The 16154-nt window shown below is 41.4% G+C and overlaps 1 protein-coding gene across 1 annotated transcript in view; it reads right to left on the bottom strand.

Moving 5' to 3' along the window:
* Positions 1 to 544: 544 nt before the first annotated feature.
* Positions 545 to 16154, bottom strand: part of cdkal1 (CDK5 regulatory subunit associated protein 1-like 1) — a 209470-nt gene continuing 193860 nt past the window's right edge. Inside the window, exons 13-15 of the mRNA XM_086037970.1 lie at positions 13466 to 13549; positions 11063 to 11227; positions 545 to 934 (exon numbers count right to left, since the gene is read on the bottom strand). Of these exons, the coding sequence (XP_085894096.1) occupies positions 776 to 934; positions 11063 to 11227; positions 13466 to 13549 (408 nt within the window). The 3' untranslated portion in view covers positions 545 to 775. The remainder of the gene's footprint in view (positions 935 to 11062; positions 11228 to 13465; positions 13550 to 16154) is intronic.

Here is a 16154-nt window from a genome sequence, read left to right as displayed (position 1 = left end):
CGTACCTGCCCAGTGCCTCAGGTCGGCGGACCAGTTGCTGCTGGAGGTACCAAGGACTAAGCAGTGCCTCAGAGGGGATCGAGCCTTTTCCCATTGCCCTTCCCTCCTTTTTGAATGATGTCTTAAAACACATTTTTATTCTATGGCTTTTGACAACGCATGAGACTGCATTGTTTTAGTGTTTGTGTTATTAATTTATTGTTTACCGGTCTTTGTTTTTGAATGTCCGGCTTTCACTCCACCAAAGAACTTTGTATGCAGCAATGTTGTTTTTAAACTGTTCTAGAAATAAAGTAGAGCTGAGTTATATAATTAACAAACGTAAATGACAACTGAAGTTTAATGAGCAAATTACACAGTTTGCTACATCCTTCCATGAAATAACTTTGGAAACAGTATCTGTGTTCCGATATAGCTCATCGTCATAGAAACCTGAAAGTGACTCTAGAAGTCCACAAGAGCACACGGACGTCCAAGTCACTTATGAGTTTCATCACAACAATTGAAGGAAAGCACTTTAGGATGGAGACAGTTTGCACCAAAGGACGTACAAAAACTTTTATTTGCCTTTATCCAAAAGAAGCAAATAATGGCCAGAGGAAATGAAATTAAAAGCAAAAATATAATTGAGATGTCCTTGCCCCTCTTTGAGTGCATAAAGCACAGAAAGAAAACAGGTAGGCTCATTTGAAGATGTTGCTCCCATTCTAAGATGCTGTTAATGTCGCCATCCTCCCCCTGGTTACGGCTCCTCTTCCATCTTACGGTTGCAACGCTAATAGATCCTCTCCACAATAAAAGCCAGTAAGGCGGCTGCCAGCGCCAGTCCGACCCCCAGCCTCTTCAATAGCTCTCGGTCCACACTGTAAGACCCAATCAACAAAACAGAGGAAGACATAGAAGAGGGACCTTGGACACCATTTGCCATCTGCTCCTGTGAAGAAAACACACAAAGAGGAAAAAAAGCTTTTCAACATCTTCTTTGGCAACAAAGGAATGTTAATTTCTCCACAAAGAAGCCGAGGCTCCACTAAAAGTTTGCAGTTGGAATAAAGTTTAGTTGTGGGTCAGCGTGACGACCTGCTGTAGTAACTCTGTCTACATGTGACACGAGACGATAAACTAGTGTTGTGAAAGGGCTGCTTCTAACAGCACAGGATTTCCTTTACATTTAATTATTAGTCAGTTCTGTGCTCATTCAATTGTTTAGCAGCCTAAATATTTTGTATGTATTGTTTTTAGTTTTTTTTTTTTTTTTTTTTTAACAATAGGCCCAGTAAATGTAAGAATTGGCATTTCAGTGTTTTCTTTAACAAGCATTTTCACCTTGTGTACCTCCATCTGCTGCCTCTCAGCGATGCTATTTAATTTGAGAATAACGAACATGATAATGAAGCAAATGTGATACCTTGTAGATGAATGCATCCATGTAAAAAAAAAAAAAACAGCTGTTATTTTATGAATAAATACAGAATATAAGTGAGCGTAATTAAACCAGGAAGCTGAATGCAGTTTGGCGGTAATCAAATTATTCCTAGGCGCCCGTCTGCTGAATTGGAGTTGATGTTGACAATGAGCCGTGATGCGACGTGTGAAAGATCAATGTGGCGACGGCAAAGCAATAGAATATTGATTTTATGTTAAGTTGCTTTGCTATCAGTTGCAATCCATGCTAAGAAAAACACAGTTTCTGCTACCTGTACTCGTATGGAAAATTCAAAAGTCATACAGAGCCTTCGGGCCGGAAATTGGGCAATGTTTTGATGTTTGCTACTGAAACGGAGAAACAGTACATTTATTTTCCTTTTAGTTTAAGGGAGACAAGATGGCTCAGGCTGAGGTTATTGATCACTACATAAATAGAGAATTCTCCATGAGATGTGTCAATGTGAGCTTTGGACACATTGGAGGAGAGAATCTGTGAAAATGGATTGGGATGACCTTGAGTAGTTTCCTGCACATCTCCTCCTGCCCGACTGTTGATAAAATGCCTTATCACCACCGAGATGGATTATGCAGAGGGATATTGAGCAATTGATCTGCGGCTTTCTTGTATAACCTTTCATCAAGTTCACTAGGGAAAGCGTCATAAGCGATGGCTTTTTATATTTACCAAAAGTAAATCGACTTGTTCGCTCAGTGCACACTTTTCACCCCAACCATCAAGTCTTTCATAATGATCATAGCCCTTTCATGCCTTTAGTTTTTCTTACCACCGTTAGAAGTCTTTCATCCTTACACAACTTAAAGAAATAACGAAATTCCTGTACACTCTTGTGTGTCCTTACAAAATCCACTTAAGAACCATATGAACAATTTTCCCAAGTTGTGAGTATACTGAATTTCGTAGCCAACCAACTGCACTTTTGACCTCCGAGAACCAACAATTACACATTTGTGCAGAGTGTTACAATGGACGCCCACACGTGTTGTATGCACATGAGTAAGCAGCTGCACATTGGTTCAACACACTCCTATCCTCCAGTCATCTCTATATCTACTACCGCCGCTCATTCACACTCTGCTCTGTTGGCGCACATAATGCCGGCGGGATACAATAACCGCCCCCGCCTAAGTGACGCATCCATAAGTCACTTATCAGTGGCGGTGGACAATAGTGATACAAGGGGAAAGTCTATCTGACACATCCTAGTTTGGTTCATGTTCAGCTCACTGCAAAGTTGGATTACCTGATGGTCAAACTAATACTTTTGTCCTGCAACAGATGCTTCAAAGACAATAAAATGCTCCTTACTGGACTGGCTGACAGCAGTTAAGCCAAATCCTTGTTGCCAGGTACTCTAAGCGGCATTTTTTTTTTCCTTCTTCAATAAAGGTGACTTCCGACTTTTGATTCCTGCTATGACACAAACAACAGGAGCGTAATCATTTTGACATTGTTTTCCGTATGACAAGAAAGGAGCCCGGTGGCTTGCTGCGTCATTGTGGCTCACATTGCCAAACATATGGCGCCCATCTTGCAAAAGCAGTTATTCATGGACGTTTATGTTTTTCTTGATTGGAATGATTCTGTCACTCTCTCCCCATCTGATCAAGTATAGCCACTAACTGATTATCAAGCAAAGAATTGATGCCAAAAGGGGAGCTCTGGAAACGAAGGGTTAGCTAATATGCGCACAAACTATTTGAGCTATAACCAAAAAAAAGACGTAACGTCATCTAGCAATGGTGTCAGGCCAAAGTGTACTACTACCTTATTCCCCATCTGTCTATTTAGCTGTCTTCTCAGCATGTGTCATTAAACACTGGGGTGCCAGGATAGAGACTGAATAGTGCAGTCTAAAATCTATTACTAGTTAGGAGGATAAGTGCAAATCTAAGTGGCAGTGGATGCATGTCAGCACAGTGGGAGCGAAGAGAAGAGTGCAGCAAAGTGTCATGAAAAAGTGGGAGCAATGCCTGAGGAAAAGATCAGCCATTGTGTGACATTTCACCACCATATGAACATGTGCAGGTTTTACAGCATCATGTTGCTCTCTCTGCTCACAGCAGGGGGGAACAGAGCAAACATAATCATGCCGAAAATCACCAAACAGTGGACTGACACAGGTAAAGACTGAAATGCTCAAAGACTGAAATGGTACTTTTGTCTCTCTCTACTGCAATTCTACACCGGCCTCATGAGAGAAAGAAGAAACAACAATACGCAGTGGTCACATTTCTCACATGATCCTCACCAGCTGTCAGTGTCACTCTAGACACAACTGAAGTTTTGTGTGTATGAGTGTAAAAAGATACTGGAACAGGCTCTTTAGTTAGTCAAGAGGGAGCTACCAAAACCACAGGGACAATTACAACGAAGCAGCAGTTCAATCTATCAATGAACAAAGGGGCACAAGACGAAATGAAAATATTTCTAAAGATGTTGGAAAGTGAATTCAGACATTTGTTTCTAATTACATTATACAATGTACATGTTTGAACTGGCACTCCTTTTTTGGGGCATTCTGAATAACCAAACAGCACATTTGAACAACGCGCTGAGTTTCCGAACGGTCGGAGTGAAGCAGCGCGCATTTGGAGCGCATTTCCGAACACAACCCTTGCGTGAGACTGTTTATCACCATTTCAGTTTTCTTGACGTTTTGGGCGTGGCTAAAACGGTGCCCGACAACGTACTGTACTTCGGCTTGCGGCGGGAGTCACCCCTGCTGCACCATATAAGAACTTTGTTATAATTACTTGGCCCATTTCTACCACAACAGCAGTTAGCAAGCTAGCTACCTACAACCTGAAAATGCATCTGCTCTGAATGCCACAATCTTATATTGACTGCAGTCAACTCAACCCGCCACCACAGTTGTTCATAATATGCATTACGGTAACATGTATTTCGAAATTGGTCCTCGCAGCACATTGGCGGCATTGTGGTACTTGAGTGGAAGCTGGCCTAACCAGAATTTATAATGCCCTAATATACAGTTGACACCAAAATCAACAATGCCATCCCGAAATGATGTTCAATCACGAATTTAATATGCTGTCAAATCACTTATTACAGTGTTTTCTCTTTCATTGTTTGAAATTGTAAAGTATGACACCAGTCACCGGCATCAGCAGCTACTGGCTAGCAACTAGCAACTGCTAGTGGCGAGTGTCTGGTAGACATGTGACAGCTGGCGGACTCCTTTTCAAAGGCAATTTAATGAGCGAAAATGAATCTGCACAATTGCCTTTGATGCTGACACCCTGACGCAGTTGCAGTTCCTATCAATCCATTTTTAACAAACCAGGCTTTCCGAAATGTGCTGTTTTACAGGCAAAACTGCAACTGTAGTTGTGACATCACTTCCAGAGGGCAATGTCACCCAACACGGTGGCCTTCTGAGATTGATGAATTATTCCGTTTATTTCTTATCCCACAAATTAGTGTTTCACATATTCTTACAAAAATAAATAAATGAAATAATTACTACAATTTGGGTTTCGTTCCGATACTGGCATCCATGCTTCCGTCAGTCTGTCCCAGGGCAGCTGTGGCTACATAGTGTAGCTCACCACCAACAGGATCTGAATGTGTGAGTGCATGAATTATGTGTTCATTTTGAAGCGCCTTCATTGCATTCATGCAACAGTTAAATGGTTGATTACTTTTGATAGTGTGTGTTAACTTGAGTTGGAGGATCTGGATTCCATTTCTATATTTTGACAGTTGGATTGGCTGTTCACCCCTCCAAAATAGCAAGACATTTGAGTCAACAAGTCAGTTGAACACAGAAGTAACGAGTAATAGAAATAGTTGTTCTTTATGCCTCGGGTGCAGAACTTACAAATTCATAACTACTCAAGAAGAACACATTGTTTTAAATGCAGATTAGTCTCATTGCCTTTGGTTATTGGCAAAGCAAGGCTATGCTTTCATTAGCACAAAGCACATTTGTCCACATGAAAAGTATCCATCTCTGATACACTGAAATGCCATAAAATGGGGATTATGTAAAAATTGGGGGTAACAAATGAGACCCTCAACGTGGCCATCGCATGACCTAATTAGTTACAAATATGACAGTACCACAACAGCATGTGAGTGGCGAGACTCACATTGAGCCAAGAACAGTTTATTTTTGGTTGTAAGCAAATACCACCAAAGAAAATGTAGGCTGAGATATTTTGTGCAACATGCTAGGGATGCAAAACCATTCAAGCTTGCATTGGTAAACTGCAAAGGACATAAAGAGCTTGTCCTCATTACGTTCACAGGTAACTGCAGTCTAATCTAGCTGATTAGGCAAGACAGACACTCTGAACAGGTCACTAGCCATTCACAGGGCACATACTGTATTGACACAAGTAGAAGTCTTCAATTAACTTCATAGGATTTTGAAAAATGGGAGGAGGCCGGTGTACCCAAAAGAAATGTAGAACATGCCAACTCCATGCAGGAGGGCCTTCGACTGTGAGACAAACATGCTAACCATAAGTCCACTAGGAATCTGAAGACGACAATTAATGTTGGACTTGTAATATTTTGGTAAACACATCACTTGATAACAAAAAAAAATCCAAACTTTTATGCAGTAACAAAACACAAGCAAACGCGGATGGGTCCAGTTTCAAATATAGGCTCCTTTGACAATTAGCACAACCACAAGCTAGCATACAGATGGACTGCATAAAATGTTTTACGGTCGCCTCGATGAAATACGGTGGAAACCGTTTGTGTAATTGAGGCCCATGCAAACACATGTTGGGCACATGACAGCCACTAGAACAGGAAATATAGCAGATGCTTTAGTCAGTGGGGTACAGCATGCTGACCTGAGTTACGATTACTTTCAAGACATCCTGTTGGGGGACGCACACACATATGGCTTGTTGGACAAGACTTAAAGCCTGCTTGCTAGTCTACTTTGATGCACATACAGTCAAGAACAATACCAGTTATTCTAATGTCTTCTGTTACTCCATCTGCCGTGTCCGTTCCAAGCAAGCACATTTCAGTTCAAGTAACTTGTGAGTAAAAGCTTCGGCGCTAATCGTGTCTGGTGGTTAGGTGCTAAGGTGTTTTTTAGCGAGTGAGACAAGGGACAGATCACATTTTGCAAGAGCAGAAAACAATCAAGGAAGATTTAGAGATATGGCAATGTTGCAAAGCCTCCAGTATTTCCTCACTGATGAGAATGGTGAGGGGCCAGGTTTTGAACACTGTGGTACTTCCATGATGACATCTATCCACTGCTAACCTGGTAGTCACGTAACTTGCAGAAGGGCCATTTATCTTGGATGCTAAATGTTGCACACCGACAAAGGCCTGATTCCACACACCCGGCGTTGACCTTTCATTGATTGTGTCATGAAATCCCTACTTTTAAGACGCCAGCATAAAGGGCTGCATTTAAATAAAGATGTACAGAAGCTGTATGTCTGCCCCAATTGGAGAGCGAAAGAGAGTCCTGTTTTTTTTAAGAGGCTTTACTGCTACTTCTCTCCATTTGCAAGTAACAAGCAAATAAAATGCTACCTTTCTTCGAGCACACAATCACTTTGCAAAACCAGCTAATATCCCGCCAGATAAAAAGATTGTGTTGAATTTAATGTTTGCTGAGAAAACACACAGACATACAGTATAGGTGACTTTTTAATCTAAGAATTTTAAAGAAAAAGATGATTACTTCATGACATAACATTGTGTTCCGTGTTATTTATACATACTGCTCATCATTGTTCAAAGGCAAACTCGTAGCAAGGGGCACACAAAGCGTCTTGAAGTGAAATAAACAAAACTGAATGAAACTGTGTAATTCCAGTTGGCATACTGTGTGTGTTTAAAATACTGGAAAGCAGACTTGACTAATATTCTGGTGGTGTAATAATTTCTCTATTATTGTAATGCTGGTTCCTCAAACCACAGGCCATGTAATAAAATTTGACATGCCAAGTGAAATGCTTGAAATAGCTATGCCGGCTGTTTTGAAGACCAAACAAATCATTTGCTGTGCGAGACAACAGTCAGACAGAGGCCAACCGCAACCTTGTGACATTTCTAAGAAAGAAATGTTTTAAAAATAACTTAGCAAGCAATAACTGTTTGATTTTTTTGTTGTTGTTTTTTTGACAATACATGATGTGTGACATCAAGCAACAAACATGAGCTGTATACCAAACATTCAGCCGTATTTACTAAAGTCACACTTTGAATGGTATTTGTGTAGCTAGAAAGTGTTTTAATTGAATAAAGATTGCATTTACAGCCAGTGTTTTCTTCACATACAATATAGTTGGCATCTATCTAGTAGCCACACCATACAGAGGAGGTGCCCGAATGGGGAGCGTATCTGTGTCTTTCCACATTAGAAGGTCAATATATTAGAAATCCATCTCACTATGACACATTGCAGTTTTAGTTTTTGAGAAGTGAGTTTGTCAAGGCAAGGCATTTTTTACACTGCTCTTGTAATGGATATCACTACACTGTACAGATATATCTAATGGCGAGGTTATTAAGTGTCGCGTGTATGCGAAGGGCTGTGTGAGAGCTTTCATCCGAAATGTATATTGAAAGATGAGGCAAACGGCAAGCAATCACCCGCTTGATGCGACAAGGTAATAAACGGGATAGTAAAGGGAAAAGCCACTGTCGTGTAAGCATAGTCTTCATATCCCCTCTTGCTACTGATCAGATGACAGAAAAAGTGAAAAATGTTCGCACTCAACTGTTGAACTCACCGACAGAACTAAAAAGGCCCAAAAAAGTACAGTATTGGTGAAAAACAATGCAACAGGTCATTTGATTAAAAAATGACGATCGTGAAGAGGCAGACGTGCCGTTTGACGAAAGATGCAAATAAACAAGAAAATACTTCATACATACTTGATGATAGGAAAGGGCAAAAAAGTTAATGGCCCAGCACATATTTATTCAGTCATTTATATTTTGTCATTGGTTATGAGGGAAAAGTTCTTGACTAGCCCAATTTTACCTCCCTCTCTATCTACAGTATCTGTCATCTTTTTATGTCTTTCATACAAACTGTCAATTTGCTGCCTTGTGGAGGGACCAGAGCTGTTTTCTCCGCTCTCATCCATTCTTTGGGTCTCCTTGAGAAAGTATGCCGTGAAAAGACCTGATTATTATGAGAAGGCACTCATGCTGCCTTTGCTGTCTCCTGATCTCTCCATCTACCTTTCTCTCTTTCTTTCTTGCTTCACTTTTTCTCTCCCCCTCCCCTTCTATCATTTAATTTCATCTGAGGATGAGGACTGGAGAAGATACTTTCTCATTTTTTTTCCCTTTACTGTGCTGCTGAGTGCTTTCTCTGCTATTGTGTCCCACTAAAAGACTCATTACTGTCCTTCCCCTTTCCACGGGAAAGTGCTGTTTCTGTGAATGAAGGTTTGACAGACGGCTAGGAGAGGCAGACCGAGAACAAAGAAGAGCTAAATTTTCAGGTGCTGTTGTCGCTCTGAAACCTTGGTTTTTCAGCGGAATGAAAGAGCAAAAACATCTCTTGATACATATCCCGTAGCAACCTCCTAAGACATTGAAAATGAGTCAAATATTTTCAGTAATGAGGGCACATGGTGGTGTTTGCTTGGTCACATGTACTTATTTTAAATTGAAATATACTAACCGCTTTGACAATATTATGAACTAGAATTAAGCAAGCTGAGAACGTCATTGTCAACCAGCTTTGCATGGAAAGGAATTCTAATCCTCTGTGTGCATACCAAAAGCTTTCTAAACTTTCAGCTAACTGAGGTGCTGTGGTTGAAAGAAAATGCGCAGATTAAGGAGGAGTAATCAGTAACCAAAGGTTGGTTATCGCTGTAAGGAAAGTCAAAATGAAAGCTTGTAAAGGATGGCAACCGCCAAAGAGCCTGAAGTGATGCAGCCAAATAACCAGTTTTATCAGAAGTGGACCCCATGTCCCACATGCTTGTCAAAGCTAAGCCTACTGTATCTATCTAAAGACCATCTATTATCAATCAGTCATTGCTTGAGTCCCCCACACACTGAGGTGTGTGCGTGTGCGTGGGCATGCAGGTACTGTGCGTGTGCGCTTGCGAGACAGGAGTGAATGATTACACTTTCATCCACGTCTTGCAATCTCAAAATTATAGGCTTTTGGAAAAACACAAGAATAAAGGGGGAGCAAGATGGTGTGATGCATCCTAACTGCATGATAGTTTGCTCGATGATAGGACCCACTGATTGGAAAGGCAGATCAACCTTCCAAGGTCTTTCATGTCCATCCGCACAAAGTAGAACAAAGTGAGACGTCTGTCATTTTGAAGGCGCGAAGAGGAATGATTGCACACCAGCCAGCTTCCATACAGATGTGCATGTGTTGAGCAAATACGGCCAGGTCGATGCTTGGCTATGATGTCTGAGCAGTAAAAGTGGATGTGTATGGATGTGTAGACATTTCTGATTTAGCCAGACATTTCTATCGGAGACAGCTCAGATAGTGACTGTTGAAAAAGTGTCGGCTTCAAAAACACAAACCGAAACAAACAAGCGTTTGTTTGCATATTAAGGTGCATTTCATTTGTCTTCCGGAGGAGCTAAAGTATAATCAAGGAACCACTGTTTCCTATGTGGAAGTCTTTTAGCTCCTTGACAGTAACAGAGCTGCCAATCTACACAACTTCACTTCCATAACAATTTGTCCGAATGTCCATATATATTTTCTTTTTTGTTTACATTTGGTAAAGAACATTTATACATTTGTGTGTGTGTGTGGGGGGGGGGGGGTATGTGTGTGTGTGTGTGTGTGTGTGTGTGTGTGTATATATATATATATATATATATAAACTTTAAAAAGGTTTTTACCACTGAACTTTTCATTGCAGAGTGACATGTCGGTCGGCTTAATGTGAATCCTTTCTTACTATTCCTTATTTCATTCTGCCATCCATTTCCCTCTCCCTTTCTCTCTCGACTTGTCTTCCCTTGATCGCTACGACCCCTTTGCCTCTGTTCTCTGCCTTCCTTCTCTGGCTGTCTGGCAGTAAAGGTTGATGGAGTGTGAAATTAGAAAGTGTATCATATTCTGCTCTGTGACTCAATGTCCTGAGCTATAAGATACAGCTAGTCACAGTGAAAAATAACATGCACGGAAAAAGATACATTAACATGGTGTTTATGCGTGTTTGTGCGAGTCCGTGCAAGTGTGTAAGTCTGCCTGTGTGCGTGTGCTCGCGTGTGTGTGCCAGTTTATCCAGTCGTAGATTATTTTAGATGATTTATCACTGACACCTTGGCTTTTTCTGAGTGGGGGAAACAAATGTGTACACAACTCGTTTTTAGTGGCCCCTCACTTTTATGCCTGTTATAACTACCCAAATTGACTCATGATCTCATAATCTATGAAAATGGCAGAAGCTGTAGTAACCTACTCATGGCACACAATTTAATTGAGGCAAAAACTCAAGGCTGAAAACAATACGCACTAGTGGAAAAAGCAGTACTTTATATTCGTGTTTAACAAGGGGTTGTAATAAAATAACATCTCAGAACTGATTGCTACAGTACAAACATGTAAACTAATGTTTCATCATTCAAACTTTATATCTATTGTATGTGCATCAATGTGTTTACCTGCATGAGGCCAGACACTTCTCCTTTTTGAAGCGGGGCAGCGATGGAGGGAGTGAAAGGTTTCGTGTCTTCCACTGGTCGGCCTTTCAGGAAGTGTTTTCCTGCCTCGTAGATTGCGACTTCAATCATTTTCCCATTGAACTCTAACCTCTTGGGAACCAGTACCTGCAAAACAGAAATCAATCAATGGTGATCATCTTAAAAAGCAATTATGGACAGTTCTCTGCTTCTGACTTTGAGGGAATAGTTTATGGGCTATCAAAACTGGTATGCTTGGATAAATTTGGTGTAGCGCAGGGGTGCTCAATCCCGGTCCTCAAGAGCCCCTATCCATCTTGTTTTCCATCCCTCCCTACCTGAACACACTTGATACAAATGATCACAATCGTTATCAGGCTTGTGCAAAGCTTGGTCATTTAATATGAGCAGATCATTTAAATCAGGTGTGTTGTAGGCAGGGAGGGATGGAAAACAGGCTGCATAGGGGCTCTTGATGACCGGGATTGATATCCCCGGTGTAGAAGAGGTATAATCCCATTGGGTGACAGTGACCTCCAAAATGTTTTTTATGAATGTATGGACAAAAAAAAAATAAAAATAAAAAATCCTACAAGCACCTTCATGATTCTCCACAATTATCAAATACACATTGTCAATTCAATTTTCAATTTAATTTTCAATTGACTCCAACTGTTTCTCCCAAACAATATTATCTGTCTTTTGACTGCCTTCCCGATCGCAAATTTAATGAAAATTGAATTGTAAAATATGGAAATAGCTGTGTGGGATACAGTAAGAGCATCTCATTGTCAAATGTAATTTCAATGTGGGATTTTAGCATTACTACAATCTTGTGCTCACTATTGCACACAAACAGGAGTGTTGTGTGCTAACCACCACGCAGCAGAGCGCAAGAAGTGAAACGGTGGAGCTGAAGAGTTACCGCTGTGGTGGCACAATTATGCCTGGCTCAGTGCTAATCTGTCAGTCTTTATCCAGTGGCTGGAATATGATAGGCAGGCTAAAGGAGGCCGTGGCGTCTACCTGCCAGCGCCACACCTGCCTAATCATCACTCCTGCTGCTCACCACAGAGGGTGAGCGTGCGTGTGTGTGTGTGGGCGAGAGCAAGCAGGCAACAAACTGAGAGGGGTGAAACACTGGATGCGGAGGAGGTAGACGGCATTGTGCATGTAGGTGAGGGTCATTTGAGGTCCATTAAAGGGATATTAAATGAGGAAAGAGCTTGCGCCATGTCATTGGAAACCCCCACCGTAACACCGCTCACCTCCTCGCACACGCAGGTGAGGCGACCGCCTATGATAATTGTCAGGTTAGATTGGTGTTAAAGTGAGACCGAATAATCTGTTCACACTCCTTTTCCGTCCTTCCCTTCGACAACCCACCCACCACCTTTCCACATCCACGTCACGGCCCCCACTGCTCCACTTGCCTGACCCTTGGCCTATCCTTGTTTGCTCCCCCAGTGTTCCCATTCCGCAGAGCTCAGCAATCAAATACTCGCACATTTTGGCAGTCCTAGGTGCCACTATTTAAAGATGATATGATGTTGCCAAGAATGAAATGACTATTATTTCTAATTGGAAACATGTATTTGAAATTCGTACAAATCAAAGGATCTCTCAACCACAGGAAACCCCTGTTCTTGAAGAATCAATGCATGCATATGGCACACATTCCCGCATGAGCACACACGCACCTGTGTAAAGTGTGCACTTACATGCATGAAGCGAGTGAAACTCGCAACTTAGTTCATAGCGTGCAGACGTACAGTAGGTGCAGACGGGGCGGGGAGGAGGGAGCAGTAGTGAGGGAGCGAGGAAGGGAGGGGAAAAAAATATTGCCATCCGCTGCCCTCCCTGCCAATAAAAAGCACAACTTCAAACACGTTTCTGATGATAGTTAAAGCGCGGAGGAAATTGATTTATTTGAAGATGTTTTAAAGTTAATTTTTCACAGGTTCAGAGAGGCTCTTTGAAGCCACGTTCGATGAACAGCTGTGTGTGTTGGAAGGAATGTTCATGTCTTTAGGGCTGATGTTCATACATTTGAAGGTGAGGGGGGGGGGGGGGGAGTATTGCTTGCAAATGCTCTTACGACCACCGTAGGCTGCGGGTGCACGTTTGTGAGTGTGTGTGATATTCCGGCTAACCTACTTTATTCGGTGGATGAGTTTAAGCTAGTGGCACCTTCTTGTGAGAACTCATGTGACATGCAGAGCAAAGCCCCTCATTTGATTTGTTGATTATGAAAGCTAGCAAGAACTGAATTGGTAACATGAATGAAATATGAAATATATGCAATATGAGAAAAAATGACTAATGAGTATTTAGCTTGATCACTTGCACTTTTCAATATTTTTAAACATTTGTTAAATGCCTTACCTGCTCATAGAACTTGTTGTGAGCCACATAATATTGGGAATCAAAGGACTCTTCTGTCACCAACACATGTTGTCTCTCCCCAATCTAAACACAAACATAAAAAGGAAAATGCTATATTTCCTGCATTGACCTCGAAAGAAATATCAATTATACTAACTCCTAAGCAGACAAGATTACGAGTTGATCATCTTATGTAATTATTTGTGTTGTCTTCTTTTATTTCAGCATCTCGTCCCAGTCTTTTACATTCTTGCCATCGGTTTTACTGACTGACACCAATACATTTGATACAGTGTTTTGCTGTAACGTTTTACACAGACTTTCAAACTTGGCTTCAACCCACACAAAATCACTTGATTACATTGTATGATGGTGCTCATCATGATCTCAATTCAATCAAAGTTTCACTATTCTGTTTTCATTGCACCTCAACATTTAATTACAACCTCAAGGCTCCTGAGCCACTTCAGTTTCGGTGGCTTGCTTCAGAATATTCTACAGTATTCATCCTGTTAACCCTTAGAAAAGGTTAACAAAAAAAATGATGAAAGGAGAATGGGAAAGAAGGAAGACTGCAAATTAACTACAGAAAAGGTCCATTCAAGATATCAGCAAATCAAGGCAAGGCAAGGCCGCTTCGCTTTGCGATGCACAATTCTTTCTACTGAGCTATTCAGTGTGCTTTAAAGAGTCAAGAAATATAATAATGGTGTGAGAACTGTGCAAAGGCACACAGGGGCCTTGCAAAATATAAAAGTACATCACAACTAAAATGTGAAATGTAAACATACTAAAGCATACAACAATTACTATGTGATTCTTAAGATGACATACTGAAAGAAAATACACTTTTGAGATAAATTTGCTATTTTGGTTTGTCTCAAACTAACTGGACTACCACGTCTGAGTTGCGTGATCACAAAACTGCCTCAATTTGTCTTCTGTTTGCCTCTTTAACAGGCACTAAGCCAGCCCAGATGGCCAAAGGCTCGCATAAGGATCATATGGCAAAAACAGATGTATAGTACATGTACTATTTGGGTCCAGAGCCACACTGTGGTGTGTAGATGAGGAGCAATATACACGTAGTTCAGTCAGTTCATGAATGACTTTTAGCCATGAAGTGAATTGAAAGAATTCATGAAATGTGGTAGTGGTATGCCGCTTCCCACTGTACTGGTTCTGCTCCGAATCGGCATGGTTCCACCCTGTGTGGTCGTTTTTCCGTTCCACTTTTTCGGAGCTGCGCGGGTACAATGGAACCGGTCCTCAACCTGCTTCTGCAACGCAGGTGGAGCACGGCCGTGACATCACTCACTGTCATCTGATTGGCTGACAAATGTTGGCGTTTAAGCGACGCGGCAAGAAACTCCACTGCCATTTCCTGGTTTGAAGTGAGCGAGACACAGCCAACGTGAAGCTTGTGGTAAACATTTTCACGAGCCATGCGGACATCGCTGGATCCAATTAAGTAAATGAGAGCAAGGACCGTCTTTCAATATATCCACTTTCCTCTTGAGGGCCGCGGCACACTGCACAATGTCAGTCAAGGAACACACAGGTTGCGGCAGAAAGAGGACGTGGTCTACAATAAAGATGAGCAGAGGGCAGCCAAAGATCTGGTGTTAGCACCTTGCCTTGGAATGAACTTTACATGATTTTGGTTGTGGGTGAAACAGATGTACCCAGAGAAAATACTGACAGGCCTGGAGAGCCAATTGCAGAACTGTGGTCATAACACTGGCTAGGTCATTAAGGGAGCTGTTATACCAATTATACCAGTTATACCCCAAAAATCACTTAATAATAATTCAGTCAAGAAAATTTGAGCTCAAGTCCATGTGGTCTAAATTTATTGATTTTCCAAAATGTGCTCCAAATGTCCACCTTGGGCCCTGAGACACTCCTGTATTCGGCGTGCGAAATTGCCAATAGCAAGGGAAATACCGTCTTTGCTCTTCACATGTCCAAAGAGGAGAAGGTGAGCCTCATCTGAGAACCACAAATCATGGAACTCATGTTTGATATAATTTTTTTCACAAAACCAATGACAACTGACTTCTTTTTTGTCCCTATACCCCTGGCGGAGCTTCTGTTTTGCATTTTGTAAGGGTAAACCATTAGGTCCATGAACAAAATCTGCCTCAGTGATTCCCGGGGATTGTCTAGCTAGAGGTTGGACCTCAGAATTGATTTCTTAGGGCTGCGAGTGACTGAGTCCCTGACAGCATCAACATTTCCAATCACCCTCACATTCAAACGTCATCAGGTTTGGACCCCTTCAGCTTTAGAGCTCAGGTCCGGGACAGTTCCTTTGGTCCAAAATTATTGAACCATCTGGGGATTACAATTTTGTCCGTGTAAAGAAACCCCTGTTTAAGGTTTTTGTTTGCTATCCCCTCCTTTGGAAAAATCTGAAAAATTACATAAATAGCATTATTCCTAACAATTTTAGCAATCATTTTGGGTCACACTGTACACAACACTTGAAGTCTCTCTCTCTCTCTTTTTTGAGTGTTTCAATCAGGCCTCTGAATTAAGAAAAAATATGAAATGATAACCAAAATGTATGGCAAGAAGAATTCTGGGAGATTATCCTGCTGGTTAAACAACTTCAATGCAGGACATAGCCAATAAAATTGAATTATTTCACCCATGAAAACAACCCCCTCTGGACAGTCTTTGACAG

Source organism: Filicampus tigris, chromosome 8 (assembly GCF_054856515.1).
Source record: "Filicampus tigris isolate MCC_2025a chromosome 8, RoL_Ftig_1.0, whole genome shotgun sequence".
Taxonomy (NCBI): Eukaryota; Metazoa; Chordata; class Actinopteri; order Syngnathiformes; family Syngnathidae; genus Filicampus; species Filicampus tigris.
This window is presented reverse-complemented; position numbering and strand designations above follow the sequence as displayed.